Here is a 15,067-nt window from a genome sequence, read left to right as displayed (position 1 = left end):
TCAAACCCGTGTCCCCTGCATTGGCAGGCGGATTCTTAACCACTGCACCACCAGGGAAGCCCCAAGGTTGGTTTCTTATACTTCAAGTCCTTCATGAGCTCTACGTTGACTCTTAGGAAGTCTTTCTCCTTAAACAGCCCCAGAGTCTTCTGAGACAAAGCTCCAGGATTCATGGAATTCCAAAGGCTTTGTTCTAGGAGTTTTTCCTTAGAACCTAGAGCTGTCTTCAGTTGCCTGCCCAGGTGACAGCTTTGGGGTAATAGTAGAGCAGACTCATTAATTTTTTTTTAACTTTTTACTTTATATTGGAGTATAGCCGATTAACAGTGTTGCTATAGTTTCAGGTGCACAGCAAAGCGACTCCGCCACACATGTACGTGTATCCATTCTCCCCCAGACTCCCCTCCCATCCAGGCTGCCACATAACATTGAGCAGAGTTCTGTAGGTTTACTGCTCCCCGCCACCTCAAGCTGGAGGTGAATTACCTTTGCGACGAAAAAAATTAATCCATCAATCTAAGACAGAAACGGAAAATTTTGTTCAAGCCAAACTGAGGACTATAACCCGGGGACAGCCACTCAGAAAGTTCTGCCTGTTCGAGGTCAAAATGCAGTCACAGGGGCTTCCCTGGTGTCGCAGTGGTTGAGAATCTGCCTGCCAACGCAGGGGACACGGGTTCGAGCCCTGGTCTGGGAAGATCCCACGTGCCGCGGAGCAACTAGGCCCGTGAGCCACAACTACTGAGCCTGCGCGTCTGGAGCCTGTGCTCCGCAACAAGAGAGGCTGCGATAGTGAGAGGCCCGCACACCGCGATGAGGAGTGGCCCCCGCTTGCTGCAACTGGAGAAAGCCCTCGCACAGAAACGAAGACCCAACACAGCCACAAATAAATAAATAAATAAATAAATAAATAAATAAATAAATAAATAAATAAATAAATAAATAAATAAATAAATTTATAAAAATACTAGGTAACCCAAACATAATTAGAAAGGTACATTAAAAAAAAAAACCAAAAAAAAAAAACCCCGCAGTTACATGTTTTGACACAGGGGGCTGTATGTTAAATGATGTATTATTGACAGTTTACACAATCTAGCAAGTAGTGGGTCATGGCCCATCGTGGCCCCTTACAACATCAGGAAGGAATGTTATCTTTTAAGGAGTTGTCTTGTTGATGCTGGGAGAATATTGCTCTTCATGGTTGAGCAGGTATTTCTACTGATGCGGGAGGCTTGGTTGATGCATAATGTAGATACACAGTGCACAGGAGAGGGGAGAAAGGAGGCTAAAGGGCAGAGAAAAAAATTTTTGTTTAAATTTTTCTTGTCCTGCCATAAAATTTGGATTTTATTTCACACCCTCTTTGACGAATGTGAGCTTGCAATGGAGGGCAAGAAAATAAAAGCCACAATCCACGTGATCATTTAGAAGTCACCCCCCCCACAGTCTTTATCTCACATTCTTTCCTTTTTTTCCCCCTCTCTTCTTCCCAACCTTCTAGCCTGTGTTGGGTACCTGCTATAACCATGCTATCACAGTGGGAATAAAAATATGAGTAAGATACAGTGTGTGTCCCTAAGAAATTCACAGGCTTGTGAGGGGACCAGATCCAAAAATAGACAATTCTCATGCAACTAGATAACTTTAACGATGGAGAAAATAATAATAACAACAGTCACCATTTATTGGCCTCCCTCCTATGTATCTACCAGGCATGGTCAGAAACAGGCATGATCACCTATCATCCTTACAAAACTCCCATTTTATAGATGAGGAAACTGAGGCTCTGGAAGATTAAGTTGCCCAGTTAATAAGTAGTAGTAGTGGGGCTTGGAAGCTTGTTTGTTGGATTCCAAAGTTCATCCTTTAATTCCTGTGATCAGGAGCACAAAGGGAGGAGCCCTATCCAGCTGGACTGGTGGGAGGCTTGTCATTGGTCTGTGGGACTTAAAAATAGGGTATCACCTTTTATGAATTACACAGCGTCTGATGGTATCAGCAGGGCACACAACCAGAGTACAAATGCTCTTATCTTCTCCCCTTTCTGGCCCTCACCTTTGTCCTCTTCATCCCTGTTGACCTGACACGCTTTCACGTGGGTGGAGAGACTTATTTACCTTTGGGCTCTCTTTGATTTTTTATTGACCCTTTTGACATTCATTTGCTCTTCTACATACTATTTGAGCTCTGCAGCCAGTCCAGACCTCTGGACTCGTGGAGATTCCTCCACACACTGAGACACATCACAAGCTCATGAACAGCAGCTAGGGACTGCTCTCAGTAAATAAGAATGATGACCCGTGGCAACATGCAGGGCGTTTATTGAGCACGTAAAATGTACTGCCTTCCATGGCTGTTTCTCGCCTCGACATTCATCACATAACTGAAGGCCACGATTGATTCTCCGTCATAATGGAATCTTACACATGTGAGGGGATTGTAATTAACATGCCGGCACTGCTTTCTTCAGAAAATCTCGAACTGCAGATCCAGCACTGCTTGATGATAAATGTTTCCTTGCCTGCAGTGCTGCTGTCTCGTAGATCCAGAGCTCTCATGATGTGCAATATGCAGAACAAATGAGTGCAGGGTAGCAGGACCTCTTAAAGTGTGCAGGGTCTGAAGGCCGCTGGCCACCAGAACGCTTTGCTGACCTGGCTTACAGGACCCTTCTCTGCAGGAACATTACTTGGAGGAAAGGAACAAACATACATTCAGCCTCTGCTCCATCCGGGACCAGTCACAGATGCCCTGGGGAAGAAGATGAGTAGGAGCTTGCCTGCTTTCAGGGTGGACCATGGAGAGGACATGAAAGGCTCTGTGAGGGGTGCACCCATTCAGAAAACATCCTGCAACTCAGTTTAGCTGGTTCAGGTGAGCAGTTGGAAAGGAGGAGAAGAAAGTAGGCCGGCACTGTGCTCTAGACTGAGTGTTTGTGAGCCCCCCAAATTCGTGTGTTGAAATCCTAACCCTGATGTGATGGTATTAGGAGGTGGGCCCTCAAGGAGATGATTAGGTCTTGAGGGTAGAGCCCTCATGAATGGGATTAGTGCCCTTTAGAAGAAACTCCAGAGAGCTCTCTTGTGCTTTCCTCCATGTGAGGACACAGTGAGAAGATGACCGTCTATGAACCAAGAAACAAACTGTCACTAGATCCTGAATCTGCTGTTGCCTTGATCTTGGACTGCCCAGCCCACAGAACTGTGAGAAATAAACGTCTGAGCTTATAAGCCACCCGATCTATGGTATTGTGTTATAGCAGCCAGAATGGACCACCATACACTTCCATACTCTTACTATTATAGGCTCCCCAGCCTATAATATAAAGTGATTATTATAAGTAATACATTCCCACTGTAGGGATTTAGATAAACAGAAAAGAAAGCAGCAGCAATAAACCCACCTCCCCGGTGCGGGGCAGGGTGGAGGGGACCACTGTGCGCATCTCATATTTTATTCAAACCTTTTTTTAAAATAAAAAAAAAACGTGTTTCAAGATGAAAATTCAAATTCATGCATTTCTTTTTTTAAATTTTTTTTTCTGCCTTTATTTTCTTATTTTTTATTTTTAAATTTATTTATTTATGGCTGTGTTGGGTCTTCGTTTCTGTGCGAGGGCTTTCTCCAGTTGTGGCATGTGGGGGCCACTCTTCATCGCGGTGCGCGGGCCTCTCACTGTCGCGGCCTCTCCTGTTGCGGAGCACAGGCTCCAGACGTGCAGGCTCAGCAGTTGTGGCTCACAGGCCTAGTTGCTCCACGGCATGTGGGATCCTCCCAGACCAGGGCTCGAACCCGTGTCCCCTGCATTAGCAGGCAGATTCTCAACCACTGCGCTACCAGGGAAGCCCAAATTCATGCATTTCTAATGAGACTTGGGCTGGATGGGACAGAGGCTGGGGGCTTCTGGCTTTGGGTCAGATCAGTTTCCAAGATCTCTGCTGAGTCCTTCATTTTACTTTCTTGGTTGTTCTAGGGAGTGGCGGAGGTTGAACTGGAACAGAACCTGAATCGGACTTTCAGAAGCTTCTTCAGAGCAAGTGATGAGGTGAGGGGTGTGGGGGGCAGAGTGGGGGGTGAGCAGGAAGTGGGAGCTGCAGGGGTGCAGGTCCCCAGATGGCTTCCCTGGGAGGATGTGGGGATAGGGGATGTCAGGGTCTGAGAATAAGCAACTTGCCTTCTTTTCTTTGACTTCTGTAGTTAGGGCAGTTAGGGTCCTCACTCCACTGGTCCCTTCATTAATGGGGAAAGGCCCTGTCCTCACTGTCACACACCAGTGGGGCTTTGAAACCCAGATCAAAGAAGGATTATAATGGTGACAGTTTAGAAATTCTGCTGTTATTACCATTACCATTTTCATATGGATAATTGCTTATCAAAGTGCAGAATTAATTGATGCTTCTAACCCTTTTCTTGAACAACCACAGGAGCCTAGGATGCTTTAACGCAGTAACCCCACCCTCCTGTCTTACGTGTTAGGAGTCACTGTTGCTGCTGCTTTATCTGGTCAGTGCCTACTTAGATGGCCTGATTTTTGCCAGTTTCTTTGCTGACCACTTCTGGCACCTCACTCTTTTATACTGAGTTCAAATTTCTTTCTTCCTGAAGTACCTTCTTTTGTAGTTTTCTCAGAGTCTGTTAGCAGTAAACTCATAATTTTTTGGCCTGAAAATATCTTTATTTTGCTTTCAATCCCAAAGAACAGTTTATCTGAGTATAGCATTCTAGGTTGACAATTATTTTCTTCTAGAAGCTTCTGTCATTGCTTGTAAGAAATTGGTCTCAGGTCTACCTTCTGGTGTATTATTTGTCTTTTAGTCATGTCTGATCTGCAGTTTAGCCCATCTTTATTTTTGAAAGTTGCATTTGGTTCTTTTTCAAAGCATTCTGATCTCTTTCAATAGAGTTTTGCTCTATTCTTGTTGTTCAGTTCCTTCTTTTGTCTTTAATCATTTTAAGCATACTCATTTTTCATTCTCACTCTGTGCAAGTTCTATGATTTGGTATTCTTGGAGAGTCTTGTTTTACTGTTTGCTATGTTTGCTGTCTCCTGCAATGGGGCTTTAGTGTATATGTGCAGGGGGTGGGGCAGGGTAGGGAGAGAGCTCTGTAATTTGGGTTTGTGAGCTCATCTTCAGCAGCACTTACTCTCCTCCAACCTGCTTCAGCTGAGATGGAGGAAATGGCCCTCCTGGGTGGTTTAGCATTTGCTTCTCCTGCCAGGCCTTCTGGTGGCATTACCAGCCCAAGCTCACTTTTGCTGTTGTTGTTTACTTCACTTCGCGGGGGTTTCCAGATCTCGTAGTGTGGATTCAAACTGAAACACGTGTGAAGGCAGGCTTGTGGCTATGAATTCCTAGGGGAGCTTTTTTTGGTTTCCTCTTAGTACCAAACTGAATGGTCCAACTCCTTTGACATCTCTCTGTCATGGTGGGTGGGTTTTTTCTAGCTCACCCTTTAACTGAGGACCCCAGATTGACTGGATTCACCGTGGAGGGGTGGGGAGGATCTCATTTTTACCTTCGCATCTGACCTAAGGTCTCATCTCTTGCTCCCACTGGTCGATACACCCAAGTCCTTACATTCCCAAGACCCACAAGCACCCAGGAGCAGTCTTGGCCTTGGAGCTTGGTTGTGAGCTGCCTCTGCTCTGACCACTCAGGACCCGCCTAGCTCTCTTGGGCATTTAGCATGTTTGTACAGTCTGCTGGCACTTGTAGGGTTTTTAGATGCCCCGTTCCTACATATTTCCTTTGCTTGACCCATGACATCCTTTCTAACTTTTCTCCCTACAGACTTTTCTCACCACGAACAGAGTCTGTGAAATGGGTAAGAGACATTCTCAGGAGGGAATGGAGACAGGAGGGCCATGATGGGAACCAGCCAAACGTTAAATGAGCGTTTCTCCATCTGCCAGCCCTGAACTAGTTAAGCCCAGACTTGCTTAACATAGATCCCTGCTGGTGAATCGCACTCACCCTCACCCTGGGCTGACCACACAGCCTTGGCTTCCTCTCCCCCACGAAGTTTTGGATTCAAGATCTTAAACAGTAAGAGCTTGGAGGACTCTCAGAGCTCTTCAGGGCAGATCCACCCTCTACTGATTAGGACAGAGACCCAGGAGAGGAACTGACCTCTGCAGGGTCACCTGGTGCAGGCACAGCAGAAATCAGGCCAGACCCCCAGCCAGGTCTCCTCTGTCTTAGTGCCCTGGCCTCCCCTCCGTCAGGCTCAGTTCCATCCCGTGAGGACAGCCCCTGTTCTCCCTCCCAGTGTGGATATAAGTGAGGAGCCAGAGCCGGGAGCAGACTGGCGCTCATCCCCTTGACTCCTGGACCCGGCACTGTTCCCACAGAACCTTGTTTGACCCCAAGCCTGTGACTTTGCCATCATTCCCTTGTATTTTTATTAATAATGATGATTGCTGTCACTTGTTTGAGCACCTACTGTGTGCATCAGACACTGAGCAACCCCCTTTAGTATTATTGTTTATATTTCTCGTGACATCCGTAAAAACTCTATTATCTCTATTCTACACATGAGGAAAATGGGTCTCAGAAGAGTTACAAAATTTGCCCAGAGTGGCCAGGCTGGCGTTAAACTCCTCCAAGCCTAAAGACCATACTCCTCTCACTGGTCAGGAGCACCTCTCCCTTCCCTCCTTCCACCTCTTTACTTATTCATGTAATCAATCGTTCAGTCCTTCATTCCTCAACAGTTTTGAGCGCACACTTGGTGTGAGGCAGGGGCAGGTATCCAAACGCACGAGTCAGAGCCATTGCCCTCCGGGAGCCCAAGTCTCCTGGGGAGACAGAGAGCAGTAATGAAAGAAGGAGAGGTGGTGAAGGGTCTCAGAGGTGTTGCAACTTGGACACCTGACCCAGAGGGTGGGAGAGGAAACAAGTGGCTTTTTGTAGGAGGACTCTTTGTGAATACCCCAGAGGAGCCCAGCCTCAGCAAGATGGTCACCGAGGAAGACATCCAGTTCTATGTTCAGCAGTTCAAGAAGTCTGGTTTCAGGTAAAGAGAATGACACCCCGAACACAGGAGAGAGAAGGTGGGCAGACAGGGGCTCTTCTGCTCTCGCAGTGCTGGGTGAGGCCCAGGGCCAGCTCAGTCCCAGTGAAAGTCTGGCCAGCCTCTGCTTGAATGCCCCCAGTGTCGGGAGGCTCATTATCTGACGACGCTCAGCCTGCTCGAGTTTGGAAAGTTCAGCTTGTTCTCCCTTATGCTTAGGGGCCCCTTCAGAGCAGATGTTTTTAACTTTTTTTTCATTGATGACCTCTGTGAGGAACAGATGACAGCGCTGGGTTCTTACTTCAGGAAAACACAGAACCCCACGTAACCTCAAAAACTGCATACATGCTTGGTGGTGGGGGCGGTGGTTATAGGCTCAGCTTTGCTGAGCTCTAACTCACACACCATAGAATTCACCCTCTGAGAGGGTACAGTTCAATGGTGTTTAGTCATTTCATGGAGCTGCGCCGTCACGATACGTTTTATGGATCCCGTCACGATACGTTTTATGGATCGCGCCACGATCCATTTTAGAGTGTTTTCATCTCCCCAAAAGCAGCTCTGTTCCCTTTCACGGTCACCCCCACTTCCCCTGGGCCCCCGGTTCTGGTCACTCCCCCGTCTGCTCTCCGTCCCGCTGGAGCTGCCTATTCCAGATGTTTCACGCAAACGGAGTCGTACGCTGTGTGGTCCTTCGTGTGTGGCTCCTTTCACTCTGGTTCGCCCATGTTGTAGTCTCTGCCAGACTTCGTTCCTTTTCCTCAGGTCTGTTTTTATGCTGCGGTTCAGGGCCCTGCCCTGAAATCACTGAGAATCCCTCTTAACAGCCCCTTTTCTGCATGTCCCTTCAAGTATTTGCATATTGCAAATCTTCGAAGCTCGTGAGTCCTTCAAGGGCGCTGCAGGTCACCGCGTTTCCATCCTCCTCCTCTCTCCTCACACCCCCATCCTTCACTCAGACCCAGGGGCGCAGAAGGAGCCCAACAGCAGGACCGCCTTCGTCAGCCCAGCCCACAAGTTCACAGTGTGGCGCCCTTGGCCGTGAACACCCGTGGTGGCCTTTAGACCCCAGTGTCTCCAGTATCACAATTTCAACCCTTCCCTAAGCATCTCCTTTCTTCCCCCCCCCCCCGCCCCGCACCTGAAGTGGGTGACAATTTAAGAGTCTCAGACTGGGGGACAGAGGTTTTCTGGAAGGGAACATATAGGCAATCCGATCCGACCCCTCCTTGCACAGGAGGGAAAATTAGAAGTCCCCAAAGGGCACGTGGCTTGTCCAAGGTCTTTCCGGGCCCTCCCTTTCACCGGAAGCCTCAAGGGCCGGACAGCACCAGCCCATTCCATACCTGAGGATTGGGAGAATGCTCCAGGTACAGCCCTGGAGCCACCCTACCTGTCCGGAGGAGACACCGCGGCATCACTTCCCGATGTCACATTAGGAGGAAGCACCTCCCGGGGGCCCTTTTCTGTGGGCTCCCTGGGACAGGGGAGTGGCCCTGGCTGGTGAGGGCAGTAAACCAAGCTCCCCACCCTCTTCCGAGACAGTCCCGGGAGGAAATGGAGAGTCCTGTAGGGCTGACTTCCGTGTGTCCCCGGACGCCCACTTCAGAGAACAGCAGCCCTCAGCCCCGCGCGTGCCTACGCCAGGCCGTGCCCGATAAAGCCCAGCAGGCACGCAGGGCACCGGGCTGTGGATCCTGGGCTCTGTCCTCTTCCCCTGCAGGAGCCTTTGCTCTTCCTGGGAAGACTGGCTCTATGCTGAGCGGGTTGCTGGTGGGGTCTGTAGCACAAGCATCTACTAAAAGCTTTCCTCTTTTTATTCCCTCGTCCGCCTCTCCCAGGGGACCTCTAAACTGGTACCGAAACATGGAAAGGAACTGGCAGTGGGGCTGCAAAGGCTTGGGAAGGAAGGTGAGTTCGGCGCTGTTCTCCTCCCGCACGAGTCACCCTTCGGGCATCCATGGACCCAACTGATAGGCCGCTGGGTCAGAGCCCGGGGTGGGCAGACCGGCCGGCTGCTTTTGGAGGTGCCTCCACTGCAGGGTTTCCTCTTAGGGCCTCTTTTGCTGCTGCTTCTCCTGGAAGGGCAGAGAGTGGGGAGAGGGTGGGGACAGGGGTCTGCCAGGTGACTGCAGCAGCGGTCTGGACGGCCTAGGTCTCCCGGCGGTGCCCCAGCTCAGGGCGCAGGTGGTCCAGTTAACTCCCAGAGGTAACAAGGATGAAACTCCTGGCTCACGGAGGAACACTACGTGCTCTCAGAGAGACGGGGCTTTAACCTCTGGCTGTGCCACCTCGACCGAGTCAGTCCGAGTCTCCGTTTCCTTGTTTGTCAAGCAGAAGCCACGTTTCCAACCCCTGGGTCTGCAAAGGGAGTAATGGGGCCCCTGGTTTACATTCAAAACATTAAAAACCTAAGGGAAATTGCATTTTCACGTTCCTCAGCTCACTCGGTAGCCCTGGCCATCTTCTTGATTCAGTCACAAATGAATGGCCCTCTATATGCCAGGAATGGTGCAAATAACACAGGCGAGGTCCTGACCTCACGGGGTTAGGTCTTGAGGCAGTAGAGCATAAAAACAGTGGTTCAGAGCAGGCTGGGCAGAGAGTTGGCCTGGGAGGTAATCCCTGTGTGACCTTGGGCAAGGCACTTAAACACTCTGTTCTCCGTGGCCGCCAATATGGAAGTGACAAGAACGGTGCCTATCTCAGGCAGGAGCTGTGTAAGGATCAAGTGGGTTGACGCACATCAAATGCTGAGTTACAGCAGTGCCTAGTACGTAGTAGTGGTTTAATTAATGCTCTTAAGCCTATCATCACTCTAATCTGTGGTGGACAAAAATGACAAAACTGCAGTTTGATTGGCAGACTCTCTCAAAGCATGAGGGACGAGGAGGAGGTCCTCGGGGAGGTGAACCCCGATGGCAGTAGGTTTGGGGACCCCCTCTTCTGCAGTTTCCTTCCAGATCTTCCTCCTCTCCCACCTCCTCCCATTGCCTCCACCGCCGCTTTACGTTTTCACCTGGAACATTCTAGAGTGTCCATCCCACCCCCACAGCAGCCTCAGGATTCGTTTCAGCCACAAAACCACCCCTGGGTCTTCACCCCTTGGTGAACGGGGCGCGGTGAGAAGCGCACAGTTCCGCGTTGTAGGTAAAAAACGGTGCGCATTCCTTACCCAGGGACAGTGAATGCCATTTGGAAATTGTCTTGGTAGCGTGAGAACACAGAGTAAAAGGAGGTTCTCTCGACCTTGCGGTGCCCCATGTATCAGTAGACAAAAAGTGAAGTCCCTTTGCTGCCTGTAATGTCACACCGGCCCCAGCGTGGCTGGCCCAGTCACACTCTGGCTGCCCTGGTGAAGCGTCCGTTCAATTCATAGAAAAGAAATATTGATCTCCGTCTAAGGGCATCTCTCCTCCTTCCCAGTGCCATCTGTTTGGTGTCAGGAATATCAGTCACACAGAGCGGACCACACGCATGTTCTTACTTATACACACGCACACAGAGCCCGTGTGGTCAGTACGTGGCTCAATCCATCCGTATGAGAAAAACCCAGTTTTTTCCTCCTGTGTGTCTCCTTTACTTTCACACAAATCACTTTCTTGCTGACACTTCTTATCACCAAATGTGTGGAGGTTTTTCCACACACCACCAAGCAGTTCTCTGCAACACCAGCTGGGTGGCCTACAATTTAACTCAGTTCTGGCACTGTCTACCGGAGACGGCGTCAGAGCCCACAGGTTAAGGGCTCAGTCCCACAAGTCTGCTCCCCACTTCAGATGCCAACCCCAAGTCCAGGTTGTTACCTGCGCTTCCAACTGATTGGCTATAAATTGGAGGCTCCCAGGACCTCCTCCTTGGGTCTATTAATTTTCTAGAGTGGCTCACAGAACTCTGGGAAACACTTACTTACGTTTACTAGCTTATTAAAGGATTTGATAAAGGACACAGATGAACCGCCAGACGAAGGAATCCACAGGGCGAGGTCTGGGAGGGTCCCAAGCCCAGGAACCTCTGTCCCTGTGGATCTGAAGTGTGTTATCCTTTTGGTGCGGATTTCACCAACCTAGAAGCTCTCCGAACCCATGCTACTGGGATGGAGACTTCCTCACGTAGATGCGATCAATTATTAACTCCATTTCCAGCCCCTCATCCCTCTCCCCTTCCAGACGTGGGGCAGGAGGAGGTAGCTGAAAATCCCAAGTATCTAATCATGGCTTTGTCTCCCTGGTGACCAGCCCCCATCCAGGAGCCCAGCCAGAGTCACCTCACTGGAACAAAAGACGCTCCAAGTGCTCTTATCTCTTAGGAACTTACAAGGGTCTCAGGGGCTCTGTGCCGGGAACCAGGGGCAGAGAGCAAGATGTACGTTTTCTAATCTCGCACACCATCATTTCAGATCTCTAGTAATACTGGTGCCTCCTTCACGCAAAGCACGTGGTGGAAACAAAGCCAGACCACAGAGGTGCTGTGAGGGGTCTTCTGCGGGGGGGTTAATAGTGGAGGAGGCCCCGCGGTGTGAAAAGAACCATCTCCTTGCCCGGGTGAGGGGGGCCCTGAGCATGCAGGCTGCTTCTCCTTCCCGTTATCCCTCCCCAGATCCTGATCCCGGCCCTGATGGTCACCGCGGAGAAGGACTTCGTGCTCGTTCCTGAGATGTCCAAGCATATGGAGGACTGGGTGAGGCAATGGTCCTGCTCGGGGCCGTCGTGGCTTCTTGGAGGAGGGCACGGGCGTCCCAGAGGCTGCAGAGGGGGATGTTCGGGGGAACCACGCGCTTGACGAGGGCTTCCTCGGCAGCATCACTGTCGCCTTTTGGGAGCAGCGATTAAGATTGCTGCTTCCTGGACTTCCCTGGTGGTCCAGTGGTTAAGACTCCACGCTTCAGGGAACTAAGATCCCGCATGCCACGCGGTGTGGCCAAAAGAAAAAAGAAAAAAAAAAGACTGCTGCTTCCTTTCCCCTTCACTGATGCAGTCTCTCATCACTCACTCATTCTTTCATTTCCCGGGCTTTTCCTGGGCACTTAGATGAGCTGGGACAGTGCTAGGTACCAGGGAGGTAAAGAATGAGGTGCAGCCCCCACCCCGCAGGAGGTCATGTCCAGCAGTTAACCCCACATGCAGGAGGCTTGTGTGGACGAGGGCACAGCTGGGAGCGAGGGCTGCACAGAGGTGCTGACCACTGTCCCTGGCCTTGAGGAACTCCTAAGCCTTGCCCGGCAGAGAGAGAACGGGAGAGGAGACAGGGTGTTGAGAGGTGAGGATGGATGAGAGAGGTCAGAGGGTGGGGCTGGGAGGCTATCCTGAGCCCACTGGGCCTGAGCTGTGTGGACCTATGGGTGAGGGGACTGTTGAAGTGGAGAGATGGATATCAAACCTGTGGTTTGGAAGCACACTCTGCTGACAGCGTGGAGGTTGGTAGGGTTTGGGAGACCTGCAAGTGGGGTCACCGTGACTGCTCGTGTATCCTGGCTGGATGCGGAGAGCGTTCGCCTGCACTTGGCCGTGGCTTTGTTAGCGTCATCCAGTGCGGTGGACAGAGTGTGTTTCAAGGGATGTTGCCAAGGACGCCCTTCGTGTGTGGTGGAGCCAGTCAAGGGAGGGCTGTGACCCACTTTGGGGATTCAGGTGCCAAAAGGGAGACTGAACAGCCCTGCGTGCAGACCACCAGGGAGGAGGGAGGTGACATGGGAAGGGGACGCAGTCATGGCTATAGGGCAAGAGCCAAGCTCGACCTGGCATTTTCCAGGCAGTGAACGGGCCAAGTCCTAATGGTTCTGGAGGGAGACAGTCTGTTGTGATGAGTATGGGTCAGCCTGAATTTGAATCTTAGCTCAGCCACTCTCTGTGTGGCCTTGGGCCAGTTACCTAACCTCTCTGAGCCTTCATATTACCCGAAGGATCATGGTCAAAGATAAATAAGGCAGGGCTTCCCTGGTGGCGCAGTGGTTAAGAATCCGCCTGCCAGTGCAGGGGACATGGGTTAGAGCCCTGGTCTGGGAAGATCCCACATGCCGCAGAGCAACGAAGACCGTGCGCCACAACTACTGAGCCCGTGTGCCACAACTACTGAAGCCCGTGCACCTAGAGCCTGTGCTCCGCAACAAGAGAAGCCACCGCAATGAGAAGCCCGTGCACCGCAACGAAGAGTAGCCCCCGCTCTCTGCAACTGGAGAAAGCACGCACGCAGCAATGAAGACCCAACACAGCCAAAAATAAATAAATAAAATAAATAAATTTATTTTAAAAAAAAAGATAAATAAGGCAGTGCATGTGCAGCACCTAGCACATAGTAGGAGCTTGATCAGTGATCATTCCTTTCCTAAATCATGCGGGGTTTTCAGGGGGGTGGCCCACAGGGAGCAGAGAACTTGCCTTCTGCCGTTTACTTTTCCGGATGGGGTTTTCTTCCAGATCCCCCGCCTGAAAAGGGGTCACATTAAGGATTGTGGACACTGGACACAGATGGAGAAGTAAGGAGATGGGGGTCCCTGGGTGGGGGACGTCAGGGCTCCCTGTTCGCCTCCAATAAGCCGCTTGCTTTACCACCTCTGCCTTCACCTGAGTGAGGGAGTGCGTCCAGACAGATGCGAATTGCCTTCTGTTCCCTTTCCAGGCCCGCAGAGTTGAATCAGATCCTCATTGAGTGGCTGAAGACTGACGCCAGCAACCCACCGGAGGTCTCGAAGCTTTAGGGTGTGACTTGTGTCAGCCGCCAGCAGGCACTCCAACCGCTTCATCTGCTGGGGGCGCTTCTCTGGTACCCGGATGGGGCCTTACCCGCATCTCTCAAAACCAGCAGCGTTGTTCTGAAGGGGTTTGCAGCAAAGAGTGATTTTCTCTAAATGAAATGAGTCAGATTTGACATAATTTTAGATACAGGAAAAATCACGTGTGATTAATTCTCTGGGTATAAACGTATCCCTTTATGTCTAAGGATTCTGTGGGGGACAGAATGGGATGGCCAGGGGGTGATTTCTCTTTGGCTAATCAAGTCAGCGTTTTGATGATGCAAAATCAGCAGTTGAGAAGCTTTTCAGCAGAGGTGGGAACTCCTTTATTCAATAAAATGAAGACAGCTGCCATAGTGCTCCTTGTGTTCTTGGGAGGAAAGCAGAGTGATTGTTCTAAGAAAGTATCGCGTTTGGGTGAACACTGTTCACTCTGAGTCTCTCTACGAGTCTCTGCGTGATCTGGAACAGTGCTGTCTGGTGGAACTTTATTTTTTTATTAATTTATTTTATTGAAGTATAGTTGACTTACAATGTCGTGTTAATTTCTGCTGTAGAGCAAAGTGATTCCGGTACATATGTGTATCCATCCTTTTTCATATTCTCTTCCATTATGTTTTATCACAGGATATTGAATATAGTTCCCTGTGCTATACAGTAAGACCTTGTTGTTTATACGTTCTATATGTAGTAGTTTGCATCTGCTAATCCCAAACTACTAATCCATCCCTCTCCGGCCCCCCCTCCTCCTTGGCAACCACAAGTCTGTTCTCTATGTCTGCGAGTCTGTTTCTGTTTTTTAAATAAGTTCATTTGTATCATATTTCAGATTCCACATGTAAGTGATATCATATGGTTTTTGTCTTTCTCTTTCTGACTTACTTCACTTAGTATGACAACCTCTAGGTCCACCCATGTTGCTGCAAATGGCATTATTTCATTCTTTTTTATGGCTAATATTCCATTGTATATATGTACCACATCTTCTTTACCCATTCATCTGTTGATGGACACTTAGGTTGCTTCCATGTCTCGGCTATTGTAAATAGTGTTGGAACAAACATAGGGTGCATGTATCTTTTCAAACTATAGTTTTCTCCAGATATATGCCCAGAAGTGGGATAACAGGCTCAGAGGGCAACTCTATTTTTAGCTTTTGGGGGAACCTCCGTACTGTTTTCATAGTGGCTGCACCAATTTATATTCCCGTGGAACTTTCTGACACGATTGAAATGGTCGGTTCTGTGCTACCAGATAGAGTGGCCACCAGCCACGCGTAGCCATGTGCCCTGTCTCCCTGCTCCGTTGGCATGGTGT

General features: G+C 49.8%; 1 protein-coding gene across 1 annotated transcript in view; it reads left to right on the top strand.

Annotated features, from left to right (window-relative positions):
• EPHX2 (epoxide hydrolase 2) overlaps window positions 1-14,104 on the top strand; it is a 64,871-nt gene extending 50,767 nt beyond the window's left edge. Inside the window, exons 13-19 of the mRNA XM_036855683.1 lie at window positions 3,977-4,048; window positions 5,796-5,829; window positions 6,918-7,020; window positions 8,859-8,928; window positions 11,617-11,697; window positions 13,434-13,492; window positions 13,636-14,104. Coding sequence (XP_036711578.1) covers window positions 3,977-4,048; window positions 5,796-5,829; window positions 6,918-7,020; window positions 8,859-8,928; window positions 11,617-11,697; window positions 13,434-13,492; window positions 13,636-13,714 — 498 coding nt within the window. The 3' untranslated portion in view covers window positions 13,715-14,104. The remainder of the gene's footprint in view (window positions 1-3,976; window positions 4,049-5,795; window positions 5,830-6,917; window positions 7,021-8,858; window positions 8,929-11,616; window positions 11,698-13,433; window positions 13,493-13,635) is intronic.
• The last annotated feature ends 963 nt before the right edge of the window (window positions 14,105-15,067 follow it).

This window comes from Balaenoptera musculus, chromosome 6 (genome assembly GCF_009873245.2).
Source record: "Balaenoptera musculus isolate JJ_BM4_2016_0621 chromosome 6, mBalMus1.pri.v3, whole genome shotgun sequence".
Taxonomy (NCBI): Eukaryota; Metazoa; Chordata; class Mammalia; order Artiodactyla; family Balaenopteridae; genus Balaenoptera; species Balaenoptera musculus.
This window is presented reverse-complemented; position numbering and strand designations above follow the sequence as displayed.